The sequence below is a fragment of the Typopeltis vanoorti genome, chromosome 1, assembly GCF_054136105.1.
Source record: "Typopeltis vanoorti isolate ZY-2024b chromosome 1, IOZ_Tvanoo_1.0, whole genome shotgun sequence".
Lineage (NCBI taxonomy): Eukaryota > Metazoa > Arthropoda > Arachnida > Uropygi > Thelyphonidae > Typopeltis > Typopeltis vanoorti.
In genome coordinates, this window is record NC_143549.1 from 126,616,402 (window position 1) to 126,632,711 (window position 16,310).

Consider the following 16,310-nt stretch of genomic DNA (forward strand, 5'->3'; position numbering starts at 1 on the left):
TTGCTGCTATAGGCCATGTATCAACAAATTAGCTAGAACAAGTGCAGGTCAAGTAATTATTATGGGGATTTCAACTATGGAGGTGAATGGAAGGAGGAAAGATCACATGGCAGGATGGAAATGGAATTTACACATCAATTGAGAGTTAATTAGTTAAATAAATGAGAGGGGAATGGATAAAGCATGATACTTTTGGATTTTGCTAAGGCTTTTGACAGAATACAGCATGGTAGACTGTTGCATAAATTGGAGAAAATGGGATTGGGTTATAGAAATATTAGCATGGATAAGAGGATGGCTGACTGACAGATATCAAAAAGTGGTATTCAGGAGATGTGAGCCTGCAGGATTTAATATAACAAGTGGTGTACCAGAAGGATCAGTGCTTGGTCCACTGTTATTCAATCTGTACATTAATGATATTGGGAAGGATTTGACAAGCGACATAATCTTTACATCATCAGCTACTATTTGCTGATGATGCAAAGATAGGTTGGGTAATCAGGATGCTGCTGATATGCAGTACTTGCAGAATGATTTGAATAGGCTGGAATTGTGGACATGGGAAAATGGGTGTCAGTTCAACATCAGTAATTGTAAAGTTATTCACTTCAGTGTGATTAGATATCCAATCGTATTATACTGTGTGATTATGCTAGAAGAAACTGATGAAGCTAGGAATCTTGGAGTGTTAGAAGATAAGAAGTTGAAGTTTAGGGCCATGTGGCAAAGATTGCAAATGCAACTCAAAAGATAACCGCAATGCTGAAATTACCGCTCACGTAAAGATAAGGACGTTATTTTGCCTCTTTACAAGGCCTTCATAAGATCTCACTTGGACTATTGTGTGCAGGTCTGGTCTCTGTTGTGATTTAGATATATTGGAGAGAGTACAAAGGACAGTGTTAAAAATTATATCAGGATTGTGGAATATTGATTATGAAGACAGATTGAGAATTTGTGGACTGCAGACACTAGCAAACAGGAGAAAGAGGGGGGTGATATGATTGAGACTTACAAACTTCTGAAAGGGTCATATAGGATTTCAATTGATGGAATTTTTCAATTTATGGAGGGTGGGAAAAGGATGAGAGGGCGACCTTGGAAGCTGAGAACGAAGGCCGCTAAGAAGGGTGTGAGAGCTAGATTTTTCTCTCAGAGGGTGGTGCATGATTGGAATGGATTGCCATTGGATGTTGTGATGCTAGCAGTGTGAATGAATTCAAGAATAAGTATGATAGCTGGTGTATGTAGTATGTGGCCTCCCTCGATGAGTCTCTGACTGCCTGGAGGTCTCTCTTAATAATAATAATTACTTGAAGCAGCATGTGATGTGATAGAGCAGATTAGCAGTAGGAGAGTGCTAGATCTAGTCACAGGATCAGAAGATCTATCGATAACCAGGATGGCTGTATTGCCTTCAACTGAAAAGAGTGTTATACAGTCTTGATGAGGGAGTCAGCAAAATGTGAAATTTTCAGTTAAGGAGGAATACACGTGGAACTACAAGTGTGATTATAAGAAGCTTTGGAAGTAGCTTGAAGTAGTGCTATTGCAAAAGAATCTGCAAAGGAAGGATGTTAGTAGCACACTGATCATGTACAGCAGTACAGCTAATCTTGCTTATACCACTCACCTCTGGACTCATGCCATGAAGAAATTTGGAGAAACTCATGTGGTTTGCACTTGACATTTCAAAGGCATTTGATTGGGTTTGGCACAGGGGTCTACATAACAAACTGAATCCTATGAGTCTACCCTCCTCACTCACCAACTGGATTGCCAACTTTTTCATTGATTGCTTACTATGTGTCGTGGTGGACAGTTTACTCCTCAGATTTCTCATCAACGTGGGACTATCCCCAGGCTTCTGTTCTTTCACCCATTCTCTTCCTTTTGCATACAAATGACCTGATCTTTCAGATTTCCAATTCTATTCATAGCTTTGCCGATGACAGTACAGTCCATTCCTCCTTTTCATTTGACAAATCTTGTAGAGCTCCAGTGTTAGAATCCTCAAGATCTACCACGACCAGCGACCTGAACTCGGATCTCCTAGCTATATCTCAGTGGGGCAAGGACAACTTTATAAACTTCGATGCCACTAAAACTCAGTCCTGTCTCATCTCTCGAAACAAAGAGATTGCATGCCTTCCCCTTACTTTCAGTAATACTGAAATATCCAAGCACAATCAGATTTCTCTTCTTGGACTGACCTGCAGCTCAGATCTTTACTGGCACAACTACATTTCAACTATAGCTTCTGCAGCATCCAAAAAAAATTGGTGTACTTTTTTGCACAAGACACTACTTCACACCTTCACAGCTGCTAACTCTATACAAAGCACAAATCTGCCCAAGCCATGGAATATTGCTCCCATATTTTAGGTGGTGCACCAAAAATCCTCTCTAAGATTACTCAATTCTGTCCAGAAGAGGGCAATCTGACTAATTAATGATTCCTTCTCTCACACACACCCACTTCAATCCCTCTATCAGAAATATTCAGTTTCTACCTTGTGCCTCTTCTTTAAATACTTTCATGGCCAGTGCTCTGCTGAATTGGCCACTATTATTACCCCGCTCTCCTCCAAAATCATTAAAACCAGAGCCACTGCTAATAAACACCCTTTTACAGTCCATCTTGAAATTCGCTGAACCAACTTCACTGCATTCTCTTTCATTCCATCTATTTCTGTCCTTGGGAACAGTCTCCCAGACTCTGCCTTCCCCAAGGATTACAACCCTCAGCTGTTCAAGCAAAATGAAACAGATTCCTCCTTTATTCTATTCCTCTTGCCCACACATGCAACACAATGTGCAATAGGTCATGTGACCTTTCTTGTGTGGATCAGAAAAAACAGAAGATAGTCAAGAAGTAGCAGAAGAAAGCGATATCAGACTGTATACCCAGGCTCAGAAGATGGCAATCTGACTAATTAATGATTCCTTCTCTCACACACACCCACTTCAATCCCTCTATCAGAAATATTCAGTTTCTACCTTGTGCCTCTTCTTTAAATACTTTCATGGCCAGTGCTCTGCTGAATTGGCCACTATTATTACCCCGCTCTCCTCCAAAATCATTAAAACCAGAGCCACTGCTAATAAACACCCTTTTACAGTCCATCTTGAAATTCGCTGAACCAACTTCACTGCATTCTCTTTCATTCCATCTATTTCTGTCCTTGGGAACAGTCTCCCAGACTCTGCCTTCCCCAAGGATTACAACCCTCAGCTGTTCAAGCAAAATGAAACAGATTCCTCCTTTATTCTATTCCTCTTGCCCACACATGCAACACAATGTGCAATAGGTCATGTGACCTTTCTTGTGTGGATCAGAAAAAACAGAAGATAGTCAAGAAGTAGCAGAAGAAAGCGATATCAGACTGTATACCCAGGCTCAGAAGGATAAATTAGGTAGGAGTGAGATGGCTGAATACTATCCTTAATAGGAGCTCTAAAAAAATGTTGTGGAAATGATAGAAAGAAAAAAGTGATCAGCAAACTCACGAGCAATACAAGGCTTAGGCAAGAAAGGTGATCAGTATAGTAGGGAAGGCAAAATCAGATGAGAGAAGAAATTACCCAAGCAAGACAAAAGACATCTCAAAAAGTTCTTTCACTACGTGGAAAGAAAAAGGAAGAATGACCTGCTGGTAGAAAGATAACAGATGCAATCAAAATAATTTATTTAGGTTTAACTTTGCAAGGGTTTATCGTCCAAAGATATTGCCATGACAGATGTAACAGGAACTGCTGTAAAAAAAAAGAGGTTGATCAATTGGATGTATTTAGGATATTACAGAATATCTCAATACAAATATGGCCATGGGATTACATGGGATATCAGCTTATGTTTTATAAGAATGTGCAAAGAAACACATTCTCTATGCCTCTTAACTGGTAATTAGTTTACGGAATTAACAACGCATATAAAGTATATTAATTAAAGGCAACTTTAATGAATAACTTCTATATTTCGGCAATGTCACATTGCCATCTTCAGGAACATAAAGATATGGTATGTGCACTCAGGAACACAAAGCAAATGAGGAAGAAAGCAAGAAACTAATATTGTTCCTAAAGTCCTAATGGTGCCCTCTTGTGGGCTAATTTGGTAGTCTTGGCAGTTGGGCTGAAGTTCTCATAATGAAAGTCTCCCAAATTTGGGGCAGTTTCATGCACCCAAATTTGTTGAGGTTAGGAATGTTTTTAAGAGCTGCTGAAGATTCTTTGAATAATCTTTCGTATTTAAACTTGCTGCGATGGATTATTTTTGTTTTCTTCCAACGAATTTTATGGTGGGTATCTAAGGCATGGTCTGCCAGCCCAGAGCAGCTGTACTGGTGAATCCGGATGTAGTCTTGGTGTTCTGAAATCCTGATATTTGTTGTTCTGCCTGTTTGGCCAAAGTAGGACAATTTGCAGCTGCAAGGGACTTGGTATACATCAGGTAGGTCTAGGGGAAGTGGTTGGTCTTTGGTAGAGCGGATAAGGGATGCCAACTTTTTATATGGTCTGTAACAGGAAGTAAGGTCATATTTTTTGAGGATATTGGTTATTTTTTCAGAGGTGCCCTGGATGTAGGGGATGGTGATAGACTTGGTGTAATCTTTATTGTGGAGGGGGAGAGGGGGATTGTGGTTTACAGGTTTTAGTATTTTTTGGATTTTTTTGGGGTTATAGCCATTGGCTAAGAAAGTGTTGAGGATGTGGTTTAGTTCAATAGTCAGGGCCTTGTCATCTGAGCAGATTAATTTTGCCCTGTTATATAGTGTTTTTATCACCCCATATTGTTGTGAGGGGGGGGGGAATTGCTGGTGAATGTATCTGCCAGTGTGGGTGGGTTTTCTGTAAACAGAGAAAACCAAAGATCCATCAAGCTGGCAAGTGATTAACGTATCTAGGAAGACGAGGGTGTTGTTTTCCTCTTTTTCTAAGGTGAACTGGACTCTGGGATGTTGGTTGTTTAAGTGTGTTAGGAAGGAGTGGAGTGCGTCTGAGTCATGTGGCCAAATAGCAAACACATCATCCACATAATGAAGCCAAATAGTGGGTTTTTGTGGGGTGGAGTTTAAGGCTTTCTCTTCAAATGTCTCCATAAAGAAATTGGCCAAGGGTGGGGAAAGTGGTGAACCCATGGCTGTCCCCTCTATCTGTTTGTAGAACTTTCCTTGCCAAACGAAATAGCCTTATCCCGCAAGAGGGGCACCATTAGGACTTTAGGAACGATATTAGTTTCTTGCTTTCTTCCTCATTTGCTTTGTGTTAGTTCCTGAGTGCACATACCATATCTTTATGTTCCTGAAGATGGCAATGTGACATTGCCGAAATATAAAAGTTATTCATTAAAGTTGCCTTTAATTAATATACTTTATATGCGTTGTTAATTCCGTAAACTAATTACCAGTTATGTCTAACCAACGTATAAGTCTTACTACTAGAATCTATGCCTCTTACTAGGATGTTTAACTCATGTCTCAGCTTTTGTAAAGTTCCAAGAGAGTGATGAATGAGAGCAAAATAATTCTTTGCATAGAGGAAGCTCTCTTAAGACTGGTAATAAATTACAGTCCAATCACTTATCCAGGAGTGGTGGTAAAAGTATTTGAAAATATAAGTTATAGATGCCAAGAAATTATATTCTTGGTTTCATCCTTTATCCAAGTGTAAGCAAACAAAGTTTGCAAGTGAAGTAACTTCACGACTGGGCTACTTGTATAATAGAGGCTAATGATTTTACATCAATTGCCATAGTATCTCATAATGCAAGGTACGTATCCTTACAAACATATATAATGCTATGTACTATAAGATAACATGGAAACCAACTATATGTTTTAGGAAATACAGTTGTAAAAGCCTGTATAATATAACTCTGTTACATAATTCACTGCATCACAGATAGGAGATGAGCTATCTGCTGTAGAACCGAATTCTGCTAATAAAGAAAAGTAGGAAAGTTGTATTCCTCAATTTTCCATCGTAATATCCCAAATGGAGTGTATAGTTGTCAAGGGGTTTGGTTACTGCAATATACCACCTATCTGACCAAGAGTCAGATAGTAACTGCTCCTAAGTTCATATTGAATGAAACTTACTGGAATAGGAAATGACTGCACACAAGGATGGCAACTATTCTATGGGCAGGGCCATCCTCTATCCTGTCCTTACCAATGATGGTAGTATTTCATAGTGCTGGATCATCTCTCAGCTAGGAGTATGTTTCCTGCAGACATTAGCTTATCAATTTATGATTCTGCAAGAAACCTTGATGCCATCGATGTTTTGACAGAATTAATGACAATCAGACTGGAGGAATGTTTTCATTATTTCTTTTTGGTGGTATCATCTGACTTCCTATGTTGAGTAGTTTTGTTTTCATTAGCCATAGATTTTTTCTTTCTAGAGAATTGAGGATAGTCAATATCAATCATTTTTTCATCATCAAGAAAAATATCCAAGACCTTGTCAAATGTCTTGTCAAACTCCCTGTAGGGTGCTAGGTATGTGAATTACTTCATCTTCTTTGGGGAGAAGGAAGGATCCATACCATTTGTTATTGGTCTATCTATTAAAGGGTGCGGAGGCATGTCGTTGACCATCTGCAGTGCACATTTCCATTATCTTTTTATTAGAAGATCATGTAGTGGGACCATCTTTGTAATATCCTCAGGAGTGAGTCCATATCAATTTTTTTCCCTTGATTCAAACTAAGGAGACAGCGAGTAAGTAAGTCATATTGTTCAGAGATGTTGTAATTGTGAGAGGACAGGATGGACCTTAAGGTTTGGATCCCTGTTGACACTTTATTTACAGATGCCTTCTCAGAATAAGAGGATTTACCAGATCTTGCTGCCACTTTTTTGGTATACTGCGTCTGCACTTCCTGAGAAGTGACATATTGTTCTGTTTTTATTTTTTGGATCTCGTTCTCATCCTTCCACCTCTGGCATCCTCAGAAATAAGCTGAATGATCTCCTTCACAATTAGAGCATTTCGGTGTTTTGCTCTTGCAATCTTTGTTTTCATGGTCTTTAACGCTGCATCACATGTGCAGATGGCAAAGCCATGACAGACGAGATGGTGGGTTTGGTAATTAAATGTAAAGATGATGTTCCTAGTGGGAACCAGGTGATCCATCCCTAGGTATGAGTATATTACGCATGGCTGTCACTTCCTGATCTTTCATTTCTGGTATATGTTGAGGAAATTCTGTTCTGATAATTATGCCTTTGAAAAAGTTTAAAGTTTTGTGTAGGTAACTGTAATTGGTATTCGCCAGATGGATGTTGAATGCAGTTACTTTTCTGATTGTGTCTAAGCTGATGCTTCAATAAGTATCTCTTCTGAACAAAACCACTTTATGGACTTTGAAGATGCTGTCAACCTTTCTGGATAAAGGGTGGTATTTTTCCAAGAGGACATTCACCTGTTGAATGTATTGTTAAGAAAGAAAAACTGGGGTACTGATTGCAGCTTCTGATGTTTTCTGCTTCTTATTCTGTTTTCTGTTGGTGCTTCTATGGTTTTATGACATGGATGGAGCTTGATGAGAACCCCTGATAAACAAGACGAAAGTATTCCTTCCCAGAAATTTATTTCAGTGTCAGAGCTCTCCACCCACCATGGAGTCATATATGGATAACCACTCTCCAGCAGGCAATCAATGTGTTCAGGAGTGGAATGCCAGGGCTACCTCAGATGCTATACAAGCACCACAGCAAGCCTTGGGCTCTGTTCCCGGACTATGAGGAGGAAGGAAACTTACTGTAACACCACTAATCCTTGCAGGAAAGCCCAACTAGCTGATTGATCCTGGCTGGGCCATCCAGGACTGTCCATCTTGTGAAGCAGCATCAAAGTAGTGCGAGACCACTAGGATCCCCATTTCTGGATATCGAGAGGTTGCATCGCATGGCAAACAATGGTGAAGCGTTAGATTCCAGTGATGGTAATCTAGAAGATAGGATAATAAAAAAAAAAAACTCAGGAGAAGTAGAATGAAGAAAACGGGAAGAAAAACAAATAATAATAACAATAATATGGGCCAGTACAGTCACTGGGAGATCCCCTCTACCATGAACAGGTGCCTCACATGAAAGGAACTAATCTAATTAACAGTACCACGGAAGAATAAAAAGGTAAGACCTGGTCATACTGGAATGGTGATAAATAACAGATCAATCTGGAATAAAACTGCTGATAAAAAATAATCAGTGATAAAGAATGCTTAACTGTGATGGACTACATGTTCCTGAAAAGGAACTAATGTAATTAATTTCATTATAATTTTCTGCTAGAAAATTATAATGAAAAATTAAACCTACTTGCACTACTGTAGAATCAATTAATATTTTACACTACTGCATAGTATATTATTATTATTATGGGCAACTCCAAGGAGTCAACAGACTCATCAAGGGAAGCCCTAACATCATGTAAACAACTATTCGACATTCACACAGTATCTATCATACCCTGCCTTGAACTCATTCACGGTCGTAGCACCCACAACAGACTCTGGCAGCTTATTTCACTCATTCACCACTCTCCAAGTAAAAAACCTATCTCTAACACCCTTGTCAACCACATTCTTGCCCAGCTTCCATGCATAGCCTCTAGTCCTCCCACCACCAGTCCTATTTTCAAAAATATCTTCTGGATTAATCTTATAGAAACCCTTCAGTAATTTGAATGTCTCAATCATATCACCCCTCTTCCGCCTATCGACCAAATTTCTGTAACCCACAAATCTTCAACCTATTCTCATAAGGTTCATTCCCCAGACCTACTATCATCTTGGTCACTCGTCTCTGGATCCTCTCCACTTCCTCCCCATCACGAAGAAACCCTGGTGCCCATAACTGGGCACAGTTATTCCGCTGTATTGAGCCTTGATAAGACCCAGATGGGGTCTTATCAAGGCTCAATACAGCGGAACAACAACTTGTTTGTCTCTGAATGTTAAAGTATTTTTTCAGAAGCCAAGTGATTTGATGAGCTGATTTAGCCACTTTTGCAATGTGTCCCCTAAACTTCAATTCACTATCCACCAACACTCCCAAATCCCTGGCCTCATCAATCTCCTGGAGTACGGTTCCACCAATGTGATATACTGCTGCTATTCTTTTCACCCCAAACTGAATAACCTTACACTTTGCACCATTAAAGTGACATCCATTTTTCCTAGCCCAGTCCTCCAAACTTTCCAAATCATCCTGTAAAATTATGACATCCTGTGCACTCACAATTGCTCTACCCAACTTTGCATCATCAGCAAACAAGTGAACATTTCCTCTCAGATCCTTACCTATATCATTGATGAACAAATTGAAAAGCAGTGGTCCAAGAACAGAGCCCTGCAGCACACCACTAGTCACAAACCATCTTTTAGACTCCACTCCTGAATAAACCACTCTCTGGAATCTCTCCATCAACCACCCTCCTATCCATCTCACCAACCCTATATCCATCCCCATCTGCTCCAGTTTACTGATTAGGGTTCCATGTCAAAGGCCTTGGCAAGGTCCAGTAGAATCACTGTAAACCCATTACCCTTATCCAGTTGAGCCATCACTGTGTTATAAAACGTGAGCAAGTTACTGAGGTATGATCTACCCTTCACAAAACCATGTTGTCCCCCCACCATACAATATCCCATTTTCATCTATCCAATCCTGTATTCTTTCCTTGACTAATTTCTCTAAGACCTTGACAATGATTCCTGATATACTAATCGGTCGGTAATTTACAACAGCAGTCTTCGAACCACTTTTATGCAATGGAACTATTTTCCCCTCTTTCCACCCCCTCTGAACTAAACCAGACCCGAGACTCAAATTAAACAAAATGGTCAAGGGTACTGAAAATTCTTTAGCTGCTTCTCGTATGACACGAGCTGGTATGTCATCCAATCCCACAGATGGATTGACATTGAGGTTATGCAATAGACTAGTCACCTCCACTTCATTCACCACAATTCCCGTATAATCTACTGGTTTATTCGTTTCTTCAATGTTACCACCTGGATGATATACTCTTGCAAAGTGCTCGCTCAGTAACTCAACTATATCAACTGATTCAGTTACCTCCCTACCATCAGCATTCTTTAAAATCATTCTGCCATATACATTTTTCCTTTTACTTGAAACATATTGAAAAAACTGTTTAGGATTCTTTTTAGCCTGCATGGCCAATGTTCTTTCGTAATCTTTTTTTGCTTTTCTTACCACACTTGTTACCCTTCTGGCCTGCGCTTTATACCGTTCATGTGCCTGCCGGTCACCTTTCTCCTTAAATTCCCTCCATAGTTGTTTCTTTTTTTGCAGCTCAAGCTTAATGGTGTTATTCATCCATTTAACCCCTACTTGATTTATTATTCGGACTCTAGATATACAGTCAGCCATTGCTTCATGCAAACACTTCTTAATTGCCTCCCATGCACTATCAACTTCTAGTCCTTGCAGTTGTACATGCCATGGCACTGAATTAATCAAACTCCTAAGCTTATCATACTTTCCAGCCCAATAATTCCACATGTACCCTGTCTTAATTGTAAATTCCACACCTTTAGCCACCTCCCAAGTCAAGACCCTATGATCACTCTCACCAATTGGTGGCAATGTGGTCATATTTGTTACAGCCAAATCCTCAGATGTAATTACTAGGTCAAGCACTCTCTGACCCCTAGTATTTTCCATTACATGCTGTCGCAGATAGTTATCCCTTAATAACCGCATAAAATCCAATTCCTTCCTCCCACGTGTTCTCTCCTCACTCCAATCAATGCGATCATAGTTGAAATCTTCCATAATAATTACCCTCCTTCCACTCATTTCTTCTATTTGCTTATGCATACTGTCACCACCATCTTTTCCATCACCTGGTCTATAGCAGCACCCAATTGTATATTTTGTTCTGCAAACCACAATCTCACACCAAATGGCCTCAAATGTGCTATTTTCTCTATCCTGCAATTCAACTTCTATTCTCCTTGGCTGCAGCTCATCAGCTATCATCAACAATACTCCTCCCCCTATTTTATTCTCCCTGTCATTCCTGAACACACTATACCCATCACATTCAATCCCACTAGCTATATCATCTACAGTCAGCCATGATTCACTAATACCAATAACCTGTGGTCTGGAAGTGCCAACCATGGCCAAAAACTCTTCCTTCTTGTTCCTAATACTCCTAGCATTAGCGTACATGAATTTAAGACCCCCATTAGCCCCAACCCTACCTTGATGCCTTATATTAACTCTCCCATTCTGATATGTTGTCCTTATTCACTCAGGCATATTATACTCATTCATACATTCAACTGCCTCCCTAACGACTGTATATCTACTCCCCCCCCCTTAATAAATCTAGTTTCCCTGATTTTGTACATCCACTACAAAATCCATTTCCATTCAAATGCAAGCCATCCATCTTATATAGATCCTTTCGCCCATCGAACTCACTCCATACGTCCACAAATTCCACGCCACTCGTCATACATAACCCACGCATAAAGTCATTTGCAATTATGGCCCTCCTTTTAAACATTTCACTGTCATACCATGGCAAAAGACTAATCAGTCCAACTCTCTCACTCTTTTCTTTTGCTACCTCAAACAATTCATTCAGGTCCTCTATCATTTCCATTTTATCTCCTTTCAAATCATTCGTACCTGCCACAACAATCATTTCTTTCACCCTTTCCTTTTGCTCTCTAATAGACTCAGTTACATCCTTTATGGTCGCACCAGGTTGGTACGATTTTGTCAAATCCTCTACTAACACACCTCGTACTAACGAGTCTCCATACAGCACTCTACCCTTCCATTTTGTTCATGTTCACACTCATACGCTTATTTTTCCTATCATACTTTTTATTATTGGCTGGTTCATTCAATCGACTTTTGCTCATATGCTCTAGCTGCTGTTTTGCCCTTTGTATCGCACCACTCAACAACGCGATCTCACTCATTGCACATATCTCATCTTTTTTATTCTCTGTAAAACTATTAATATGTTCTGAATTAATACTATCATTCGCACCCTCACTGTTCTCTGGTACAACCTCGCCATTTCTTGTCATATCACTATTTTCTTCATTCTGAAGTTTGACAAAAATATCACACTCACGACCTGAAATACACTTTAATTCCTCATTCTCCCTACATTTTCTACACACATTCATTATCATCTAACCACACACTGCAAAGCGTACATCTCGCAGATAGTACACTGAATCATCTACTTTATATTACCATTCTTGAATAAAGATGGCGAACCATCATTACTGGCTGCCATTTTCCTTCGTACGGGAGCCATACTTACTTCTAACGTATTTTATCAAATTATAAAATGAAACACCAAATACACACTAAGATACGCAAGGCAAACAAAACTACATAATATTCAAGTAATTTTATCAACGATAATTTAAAATAACACTTATCTTATCAGGAGCTTTCAACCACACATACAACTACGAATCCCTCTAGTGGCTGGCCGATCAATTTGAGATATATTCAATTTGAGATTCAACGATCTTCTAAGGCATAAAACGTGCAAAATAAAATTATCGCTGCAACACTAGTCACAAACCCTTATGTGACCTAATGTGCTAACATGAACTCTAAACTCTATAAATCTGATGTATTCAAGTTTTATTAACTATTAAATTATTTAAGGAATTCACAACGTATACTGGAATATTAATTAAAAGAAACTTTAATAAATACTTCCTATAAACTATTCAAGGTATACATTTTTGGTCGTTTTTATATAGAAATACACTTTTATTAATACAGACCAGTATTTTACAAATAAACATTTATTAAAAAAATAAGATACTAGTTTGGTTTACAACGTTTTTTATGTTCCTTTTAATTTGCATTTACTTTCATATCTCCGTAATACCTTGAAAAAGCCAGACAGTTTGCTGGCGAAACTGGTAGGTTTTAATAAATGTTTATTTGTAAAATACTGGTCTGTATTAATAAAAGTGTATTTCTAAATACTTCCTATATTTCGGCAACGTTACATTGCCATCCTCATGGGAACATACAAATATGACACGTGCACACAGGCACTACAAAAAGCAAATGAGGCAGAAGATAAGAAACTATTGTTGTTCCTAAAGTCCTAATGGTGCCCCTAGTGGGCTATATTGGGTTGTCTTGGCCGTTGGGCTGATGTTCTCATGATGTAATTCTCCCAAATTTGGGGCAGTCTCATGCACCCAAATTTGTTGAGGTTTGGAACATTTTTTAGAGCTGAGACAGATTCTATGAATAATCTTTCGTACTTAAACTTGCTGCGGTGTATTACTTTGGCTTTCTTCCAACATATATTTAATTAATATTCCAAGTATACGTTGTGAATTCCTTAAATAATTTAATAGTCATGTGTTGCCGACGTATAAGCCTTTCCTCAAGTTTTATTAGATAGCAATGTTGCACACTCAGTGGTTTTATTTCCATTTCTTTCCATTCCAGGAAACTATATTAGCAGCAATATAAGTGGTAAGCATGAAAATTAGTTTTTTTTGTATTTGCAAAAAATTGTTGCAAATACAAGAAAAGAGAGAAAGAAGAATTAGTCAAACAAGCAATAATGAATGTCTATTATGCTATATTGTGTTCAAGTTTAAAAAAAAAATAATAAATAAAATTTAAATAGGAATTCTTTGAATGGAAAGCTGTTATCATACAAAATATAGTTCAACCACAGATGATTGGCTGGCATATTGCCAAGAAGAATCAATTCATGTTGAAAGGGAGAAAGGAATAAGATGATGTATGAATTTGTCACCAACGTGCAAAATCACATGCTTTATACATAAAATTTTCCAACTGTTATACAAGCAAAATAGTTAAAAACTAGAATTTTCATAAAAGAAAAGCTAATTTTTTGACATATAATAATCAAATTATTGCACCTACTAATTCATTTAAATGTAAAAATGACCAAATTTATGAGAATCTCAAAAGAAAATAGATCCAAACCAGAAATATTCATAAACAATATAAAAATTGAGCATACAACAGAACATAAATATTTAGGTACTTACTTTACTGCAAATGGAAAACAAGATAAAGAAATAAAAATAAGAACTGATCACTGATCATTGATAAAAATAAGATCATTGGCAGGATCATGTGCCTATGCTGAAACAAAAAGAGCTTTCAACAGAGAAGAATGGAAGAACCTGGTGTTGCACCCTTGCATTGAGGAAGCTACGTGATGATGATAATAAACATTCGTCCCACGAAGCGCATTGATTATCTATTATCAGAATGGATTTGCCTTCTGCCATGCACAGAAGTGTGAAGGGGTCTCACATCTGTGGTCATACAGTAGTGTAAGTAAACTGTCAAATTGTTCATGTTCTCATCGTGTAAAATTTTTTTTTTAAATATTTTGAGGTGGATTATAAATTTAAATATAAAATTTATGAATATTAAATATAGTAAATAAAAAAATAATGAAAAACTCTGCAATGCACACAGAAGATGCCTTTTGCATGGATTTTACATTAATGCAAAATGCAGCTACATCTAATTATAAGGCTGATTTTATTACCTGTGAGGCAACTTTATAGTGAACCAAAATTTGTTTTTAATTATTCACTAGGAAATCTCGCATTCAAATCTCTTTAAAAAAAAAAAAAAAATCATGCCACCATCTAGCAAACATTTTTAAACAAAACTAAATAAACACCTAAATGAACACGTCCAATTATCTTCTGAGTTCCTACTCCTTTTGCAACACCAGCCCATCGAGTATCTACAAGCCTCATGATACTACAACGTTCAGCACATGCTTGACTCATAATGGTGGTCTGTGCACCTAAAAATATCAAAACAAAAATGATAAAGAAATGGATAATTAGTATGCATTTGTAGAATGCAAATACTGTATCTTTTTCATCACATTCAAGCAGAAAATGCATAATTATAATTATTATTATATATTTTTCAGGCATGCTAGGATATTTTGCTCATACATGAACGAGTAAAAAGTAAGTATGAAAATTATGAAAAATACGATAATAAGAAAATGTTTTTCAAAAGTATTCTTCTATAGTGATTATTCATTACATGCAAACTGTACTACTTGAGCTATAATCTGGAAACTATATAGACAATTTGCTTACTCTTGTTTGTAAATGCAATTTCATACTATTCTGAACAGTTCTGCTAATTTTAGCAAGAAAACAGGACTGATTTAAACCAAAAACACTACAAAGTCAAAAAATTTATTTTTTATCATTAATTTTTTTAAAGACAAAGCTTATAAACTCAACTAAACAAGCTTATTTTACAACATCCATGTAAATAAATGAAAAACCTCTGCAACAAAGAGTGGCTTTTATCAATAGAGCTATGGAGAAAAATTTTGAAATTCAATATTTTCTACACAAACCAAAGTTCAAAGATATCAATGAAATTTAGACTTTATTAAATCAAGAGTGTCTATTAGTGGTACATTAATAAAGAAGTGATATCAAAACTAACCATTATGTCTGAATTTTTAAGGATATGATTTTTAACTGATGATTTGAAATGGAGAGAATTTTTTTTTACAAAAGTAGAGGAGTTGACAGTAAGGGGGGCAAGAGACTTGTCTAACTGCTGGACAAGTTTATAAGTAGGACTATCTATGCTATCAACTAAGGTGTAGGGGAATATTAGATTTGTGGATTTCTGGTGCTCCATAAATATGGAGTGGTTTAACATGAACAGGATTTATTTTGTTCGTGATTTCTTTGAGCCAAGAAGTCGCATTTTTCAATAATTTTAAGACTTTTTCTTTGAGACAGTGTCTCGATCCATAATTTGGTTAGTAGAACTGCCACATAGGAGATCTGGCATTTTTTTATTATAATCATCTTGATCCATGACAACTGTTGCATTATCTTTATCAGCTTTAGTAATACTATTTTTATTCCTATATAATGTTTTTAAGGCAACTATTTCATTCTGTGATATATTACTTTTTGTTTGTTTAACCTTGTGTAGGATGTTTGCTATGTCTAAACGTACATTATTAGCCATTGAAGGTGGAGAATTGTCGATGCTCCATTCTACATTCATCATGATTTCTATCTGTGGAACTTGTTTGAGTATAACGGCAAAGTTATGACCTAGACTGAGAGTATCTTTTAGATAGTATGGCAGGAAGTCACATGAATAAATTTTTACATAATAACAGAGAAATTCGCCTAAACACTAAACCAGCTATAGAGAAGATGGTGTTAATGCTAAATTTAACTTAGAGATCTAAAAGCTGAATAAGATATAAAA

General features: G+C 37.4%; 1 protein-coding gene across 2 annotated transcripts in view; it reads right to left on the reverse strand.

Moving 5' to 3' along the window:
* LOC150110405 (protein DDI1 homolog 2-like) overlaps positions 1 to 16,310 on the reverse strand; it is a 139,630-nt gene that overhangs the window by 34,835 nt on the left and 88,485 nt on the right. For both annotated transcript variants that reach the window (XM_090393549.1, XM_090393550.1), the window contains exon 5: positions 14,725 to 14,853. In XM_090393549.1, coding sequence (XP_090249675.1) covers positions 14,725 to 14,853 — 129 coding nt within the window. The remainder of the gene's footprint in view (positions 1 to 14,724; positions 14,854 to 16,310) is intronic.